Source organism: Homarus americanus, unplaced genomic scaffold (assembly GCF_018991925.1).
Source record: "Homarus americanus isolate GMGI-L3 unplaced genomic scaffold, GMGI_Hamer_2.0 scaffold46609, whole genome shotgun sequence".
Lineage (NCBI taxonomy): Eukaryota > Metazoa > Arthropoda > Malacostraca > Decapoda > Nephropidae > Homarus > Homarus americanus.
This window is the reverse complement of record NW_024751535.1, coordinates 1-7,084: the sequence shown is the minus strand read 5'-3', so window position 1 is coordinate 7,084 and position 7,084 is coordinate 1. Positions and strand designations below refer to the sequence as shown.

At 43.2% G+C, this 7,084-nt stretch overlaps 1 protein-coding gene across 1 annotated transcript; it reads right to left on the bottom strand.

Annotated features, from left to right (window-relative positions):
- Positions 1-223: 223 nt before the first annotated feature.
- Positions 224-4,890, bottom strand: LOC121854671 (putative uncharacterized protein DDB_G0282133). The gene is made up of 3 exons (XM_042349364.1): positions 4,742-4,890; positions 1,041-2,398; positions 224-915 (listed from the first exon to the last, which is right to left on the bottom strand). Exons 1-3 carry the CDS (start codon positions 4,888-4,890, stop codon positions 224-226), a joined length of 2,199 nt encoding a protein of 732 aa, XP_042205298.1.
- Positions 4,891-7,084: the final 2,194 nt, after the last annotated feature.

Sequence of the window (7,084 nt, the reverse complement as noted above, 5' to 3'; positions counted from 1 at the left end):
GTGTTGGAAGTGTTGCAGTAGCCAGTGTTGTAAGTTTTGCAGTAGCCAGTTTTGAAAGTGTTTCAGTATACAGTGTTGCAGTAGCCAGTGTTGGATGTGTTACATTATAGTGTTGCAGTAGCCACTGTTGGAAGTGTTACATTATAGTGTTGCAGTAGCCAGTGTTGGAAGTGTTGCAGTAGCCAGTGTTGTAAGTTTTGCAGTAGCCAGTGTTGAAAGTGTTTCAATATACAGTGTTGCAGTAGCCAGTGTTGGATGTGTTACAGTATATGGTGTTGCAGTAGCCAGTATTGGAAGTGTTACAATATATAGTGTTGCAGTAGCCAGTGTTGGAAGTGTTGCAGTAGCCAGTGTTGGAAGTGTTACAATGTATAGTGTTGCAGTAGCCAGTGTTGGAAGTGTTGCAGTAGCCAGTGTTGGAAGTGTTACAATATATAGTGTTGCAGTAGCCAGTGTTGGAAGTGTTGCAGTAGCCAGTGTTGTAAGTGTTGCAGTATACAGTGTTGCAGTAGCCAGTGTTGGAAGTGTTGCAGTAGCCAGTGTTGTAAGTGTTGCAGTATACAGTGTTGCAGTAGCCAGTGTTGGAAGTGTTGCAGTAGCCAGTGTTGGAAGTGTTGCAGTAGTCAGTGTTGGAAGTGTTGCAGTGGCCAGTGTTGGAAGTGTTACAGTATACAGTGTTGCAGTAGCCAGTGTTGGAAGTGTTACAATATATAGTGTTGGAGTAGCCAGTGCTGGAAGTGTTGCAGTAGCCAGTGTTGTAAGTGTTGTAGTAGCCAGTGTTGAAAGTGTTGCAGTAGCCAGTGTTGGAAGTGTTACAGTATACAGTGTTGCAGTAGCCAATGTTGGAAGTGTTACAGTATACAGTGTTGCAGTAGCCAGTGTTGGAATTGTTACAGTATATAGTGTTGGAGTAGACTGTGTTAGAAGTGTTGCAGTAGCAAGTGTTGGAAGTGTTACAGTATACAGTGTTACAGTAGCTAATGTTGGAAGTGTTACAATATACAGTGTTACAGTTGCTAATGTTGGAAGTGTTGCATTACCCAGTGTTGGAAGTGTTGCAGTATACAGTGTTACAGTAGCCAGTGTTGGAACTGTTGCAGTGGCCAGTGTTGGAAGTGTTATAGTGGCCAGTGTTGGAAGTGTTGCAGTAGCCAGTGTTGCAGTAGCCAGTGTTGGAAGTGTTGCAGTAGCCAGTGTTGGAAGTGTTGCAGTAGACAGTGTTGGAAGTGTTGGAGTAGGCAGTGTTGAAAGTGTTGGAGTAGCCAGTGTTGAAAGTGTTGCAGTAGCCAGTGTTGAAAGTGTTGCAGTAGATAGTGTTGGAAGTGTTGCAGTAGCCAGTGTTGGAAGTGTTGCAGTAGCCAGTTTTGGAAGTGTTGCAATAGCCAGTGTTGGAAGTGTTGCAGTGTTGGAAGTGTTGCAGTAGCCAGTGTTGGAAGCAGTAGATAGTGTTGGAAGTGTTGCAGTAGCCAGTGTTGGAGTGTTGCAGTAGATAGTGCAGTAGATAGTGTTGGAAGTGTTGCAGTAGCCAGTGTTGGAAGTGTTGCAGTAGCCAGTGTTGGAAGTGTTGCAGTAGCCAGTGTTGGAAGTGTTGCAGTAGCCAGTGTTGGAAGTGTTGCAGTAGCCCAGTGTTGGAAGTGTTGCAGTAGATAGTGTTGGAAGTGTTGCAGTAGCAGTAGCCAGTGTTGGAAGTGTTGCAGTAGCCAGTGTTGGAAGTGTTGTAGTACCCAGTGTTGGAAGTGTTGCAGTAGCCAGTGTTGGAAGTGTTGCAGTAGCCAGTGTTGTGTTGCAGTAGATAGTGTTGGAAGTGTTGCAGTAGCCAGTGTTGGAAGTATTGCAGTAGCCAGTGTTAGAAGTGTTGCAGTAGCCAGTGCTGGAAGTGTTGCAGTAGCCAGGTTTGGAAGTGTTGCAGTAGCCAGTTTTGGAAGTGTTGCAGTAGCCAGTGTTGGAAGTGTTGCAGTAGATAGTGTTGGAAGTGTTGCAGTAGCCAGTGTTTGATGTGTTGTAGTAGCCAGTGTTGGAAGTGTTGCAGCAGCCAGTGTTGGAAGTGTTGTAGTACCCAGTGTTGGAAGTGTTGCAGTAGCCAGTGTTGGAAGTGTTGCAGTAGCCAGTGTTGGAAGTGTTGCAGTAGATAGTGTTGGAAGTGTTGCAGTAGCCAGTGTTGGAAGTGTTGCAGTAGCCAGTGTTAGAAGTGTTGCAGTAGCCAGTTTTGGAAGTGTTGCAGTAGCCAGTGTTGGAAGTGGTGCAGTAGCCAGTTTTGGAAGTGTTGCAGTAGCCAGTGTTGGAAGTGTTGCAGTAGATAGTGTTGGAAGTGTTGCAGTAGATAGTGTTGGAAGTGTTGCAGTAGCCAGTGTTGGAAGTGTTGCAGTAGCCAGTGTTGGAAGTGTTGCAGTAGCCAGTTCTGGAAGTGTTGCAGTAGCCAGTGTTGCAAGCATTACAGTAGTTTCTGAACACTCTTATCACAGGTGTCTTCTGGGTGAGGGACGATACAGCCACTCACCTCGTTAAGACAAAGTAATTGTGTAAGTTTGAACGTAACGTCTCTTTCTTACAATGCGGACCTACACCTGTATCAACACAAACCCATACACAATATGCTAATCCGACCACATGTTTACCCAAACTATCTTCATAATCCGACCACTTAAATGCAATCCCATCAAATCTATATTGATTATGTAAAGCGGACAGTAGAGCGCAGCGACCACTTTAGTAAATTCCGGATACCGACCACCACGTTTGGTTACTTTTAGCACTGTAACTGTGTGAGTCTTGCGAGTGTAGCATTTCAGCGTCACCTGGTGGTTGTTGGTGGCCAGGTGTCGTAATGTTCACTGTGAGGACTAAAAAAGACAGGTGAGATGAGGTTAGGTGAGGTGGCATGCAGCAACGGCGAGGAACACAGTCTTTAACAGCAGACGACGCAAGACCAAACTTAACGTGTTGGAAGAGGAAGGGGGAGGGGGAGGGAGAAAGGTAGGGGGAAAAGGGAGTGGAAGGGAGGAGTGGGAATGGGAGGTAGAGAGGGAGAGGAAGGGGTGGGAGTGGGTTGAACATAACATAAGAGTAAGAATGGAGGAAACTGCAGTGGGCCTATTGGCCTATACTGTGCAGTCCTGCATCTAGGGCAGGATTCCTAGTCATTACGATGAAAATGACGATCACGATCATCACGATGTATCGTGTGTCGGAATGCAACGACACAACGCTGAGCGCCATATTCCTAGTCACTTACGTGAGATTGTAACTAGGAATATAGAGCGTGTAAAGACTGCAGATCATGTCGGATGGCAAAAAAAAAAAATTGGCCATGCGCGGTTGCCAAATGCATTATTTCACATAATTAGAAAGACGATTTAGAGAGATATTTAGTTGTTATTTTATACCGGCACAATAATATATTGCAAATTTTCTTTTTTCTTTTTATCAAATTGAACTTTAGTATCTGTTCGAAACAAATTACAGCTACTTTTTTCATCTGAGTACTTGGCAAACAAAATTGCCCAGTTGTTATGAAACATGGAGACGAGAGTGTGTTCTGCAGCCCTGTCAGAAACCCAGCACATAGCACTTTTGCGCCTTGTCGAGCAAAGGACAATCATCGAGGACAGGTCTACTAGTACATAAATGATAAGAAAAGAAAGGTCTGGGATGAAATTATTGCCTCATTCAACACGAGCAACCCAGACCAACTCCCTCGCACAGCCAAGCAGCTCAAGAGGAGCTACAAACACATAAAAGGAAGTAAGTATATGCTTCTTTCTAAGTTTAGTATTTAAAAATACGGTGTTCTGCCATTAGGTTACTAAATTGAGTAGGATTACAGTATTTAAGTGACGGGTCATGTGAGGAATCCCACCTCCTACCGAAGTAGACAGAAGGAAAGCTCCCATCTCATCTCCCCATTTTCCCTTCCTTCATATAATTTTATGATCTCGTTGAGTTATATATCAAAATAAATGTTTTTTATGTCTACTTTCATAAATTATATATGCCTATATGCTATTCGATGTGGGTTTCTGAGTAAGATTAACCATATAGTTAAATATGTGAAAGTGTAGCTATTGATTTATTTTTACTCCTAAGAGTGCTAGGTTAAAATTGTGTATGATATCTGAAAAAAAAATATGAATTCAAAAAGGAACTGGTATGGAGGGTAGAACAGTAAAAGTGCTTCAACCATACTTGGTTAGGTTCTCTTGTTTGAAATCTTTAATGTTAGTCTTTACCCATACAATGACTATATACAAGCTATACAGTATCAGAACAATTGCCCCCATTGCCAGTGAATAACTTGCACAAAACATGGAACACAAGATTTGGTGTACTTTCCATTAGGTGCCTGGCAATATTTTATGACCATGACATGCACCAATAAAAATGGGCAAGTAGTATGGGGCTGGTGCCCCCACTAGGCAAGCCAAAATATTCTGGCAAGATAAGCTTCAAACAGGTCTATGGTCAGTTTCTGAAGGGTCACCTCCAAAGACTTGTCAGAAGCATACGAGTCCTCATTACCAGCATTATCATAATAAATTTTAATGCAGATATGACTGTCGCCTAGTATTGTATAAAGCATTTATTTTCTTATGTTTCTTTCAGAACTAAAAACAGAGATATAGAAAAGCGAAAGAAGCTAAAAAAGACAGGTGGTGGTCCTCCAGAAAAACTAAGCTTCAGAAGAAATCGCCACCCAGGGCTCGTGTCATGCGGAAGACTTCTGCAAGTGTACCTTCTGCTTCACTTCCTCACTCCCATGATCCACTTGTTTTGACCTGTTCCAACCCCAGGGCCATCAACTGTGTCTTCTGCACAATCTACTTCTGTTTTTTGACCTCTAATTTCACACTCTGTTTCTGCCTCACCAATCAATGCTCCTGCCTCACCAGTCATTGTGAGAAAAGACAAGAGGAATTCCACAAATATAAATTGTACACAATGAAAAGGGAGCATGAGGAGGAACTGAAAGTGAAGGAGGCCATAATATCAGCACATACATTCAAAGAAAAAGAAAGTGAAACTGTAATTAGAGTGATTGAACAGACACTTGAAAAAAATAATAAATCTTTGAATTGTTAGATACATGTTTAAGGAAAGCATCAGCTGCATATGATGCCATGGCTAATACTTATGAATGATGGTTGAGTAATAACATACAGTCATATGCAATGTTTATGATTTTACTATATGCTGTGATATTTCAGAAAGTGGCATCTAGATTATAAATTTATTTTCTTATGTTTTACACATTAAAATAATTCGATTTAAAGGAAATAAATCTTTTCTTTATTTTGCCAAAGAATTTCATTGGTTAAAAAAGCTGTCAGTAGTATGGCAGCTAAGATTTTTTTATATACTGTTCAGGTATGCTGTGATTTTAAATAATTGCATTTCTTTTACTGTGCTAAAGACTAAAGTTCTTTTTTTTGTAGATTTATAATACAGATTGTGATGTTCAAAGTACTGGATAGAGGAGATTTTTAGTTTATTAATTTTTATGCATTCATATAATTTACTTTAGAGAAAATAAGCCAGCATTTCTTTTTTGTGCCAAAGGCAGAAATAAATTTTCATATCAGTGTTACGAGTTGGGGATTTAAAATATAGTTATACGTCTACCCAGATCCCAACAGGTAACAAAAAAAAAAAACAAAGACAATCGGACTATAAAAGGGTAGACAAAGGATGCGAGTTTTCGTTGTGTATAATAAAGTACCATAAATCCCTTAACAAAATATTCAGCTTATAAATTACCCTTAACCAAACTTAACCTAAACATTAACAGTATATACATATTAATAAAACATAAAACAATCGTGAAGCGAGTGAACGTGGGGGAGGCAATACAAGATTACAAATACTTAAGTGAGGAGCTGAGATGGCTGACGAGTAAGGCTGAGTATTGTAGAAGACGGTAGGTAGTCACTGTGCCGTAGGTTTAGAGGATAGATGATCCTGTGGTCACTTCCCAGAGTGTAGTGCTCTCTCCTCGAATTGGAGCTCACAAATAAGACTTGGAGGAAGTGACGCAACAACCAGGATATGGAGAAGGGAAACCCCGGAGTGTTAACTAAGACGAGTCATACTCGTGTCTCGTCCCTAGATGGCGTTGCTCGTGGTGCTGGGTAGGTAGATCAAGACAATAGATGGCGTGGTTCGTAGTGCTGGGTGGAGGGGTTCGTAACACACCCCCCCTCCAAAGACCTCCGTAGCACGGCGCGAAGGAGGTGATCACCTGGTGCGTCTGGAGAGTAGCTGCTGCATTCCCACTGGAGCTCGGGATAAGGAGTCTGCAATCAGGTTGTCCACCCACTTTATGTGCCGGACTTGTAGATTATAGGGCTGGGTGAGGAGAGCCCAGCGGAGGATTCGCTGGTTGGAGGTCTTGTTGGTTTGGATGAACGTGAGTGGGTTATGGTCGGTGAAGACTAGGGTTGTTTGTGGGCAAGACTGGAGGTAACATTCAAACTTCTTTATTGCCAACACCAGAGCCAGGGCCTCCTTCTCTATGGTCGAGTAGTTGGTCTGATGTTTTTTCAACTTGGCGGAGTAGTATGCCACAGGGTGAAGGACATCAGTGGTTGGGTCGGGTTGTAGGAGCACAGCCCCCACTCCGACACCGCTAGCGTCGATTTGCAGATGGAAGGGCAAGGTGTAGTCAGGGGGGTGGACTACAGGCTTGGAGGCAAGGAAGGCTTTGAGGCGGTGGAAAGACTGGTCGCACCTCTGGTTCCAGATGTAAGGGACCGCAGAACTGGTAAGGTCTGTGAGGGGTCCGGCCACGCTGGAGAAGTTACTGCAGAACCGACGGTAGTAGCCGCACATCCCCAGGAAGCGCAGAGTTCCTTCCTCGTCCTTGGAGTGGGGAAGGACAAGATGGCTCTAACGTTTGCGTCCTTGGGTCTCACCATACCATGCCCAACGATATGTCCCAGGTAAGTCACTGAGGCCCGGCCAAAAGCAGATTTAGCCAGGTTTATGGTGAATCCAGTCTCTTGCAGTCGTGCAAACAGTATCTCCAAACGCACCAGATGTTCGTCCCAGCTGTCCGACACCACCACCAGGTCATCCAGGTAGGCGAACGTTC

Coding starts and splice junctions, on each gene's coding strand:
- LOC121854671 (XM_042349364.1), bottom strand. CDS start 4,890: ATGACTGGTGAGGCAGGAGCATTGATTGGTGAGGCAGAAACAGAGTGT. Junction 2,399..4,741: donor TGGATCATGGGAGTGAGGAA/GTGAAGCAGAAG, acceptor CAACACTTCCAG/AACTGGCTACTGCAACACTT. Junction 916..1,040: donor TGCAACACTTCCAACACTGG/GTAATGCAACAC, acceptor CTTCTAACACAG/TCTACTCCAACACTATATAC.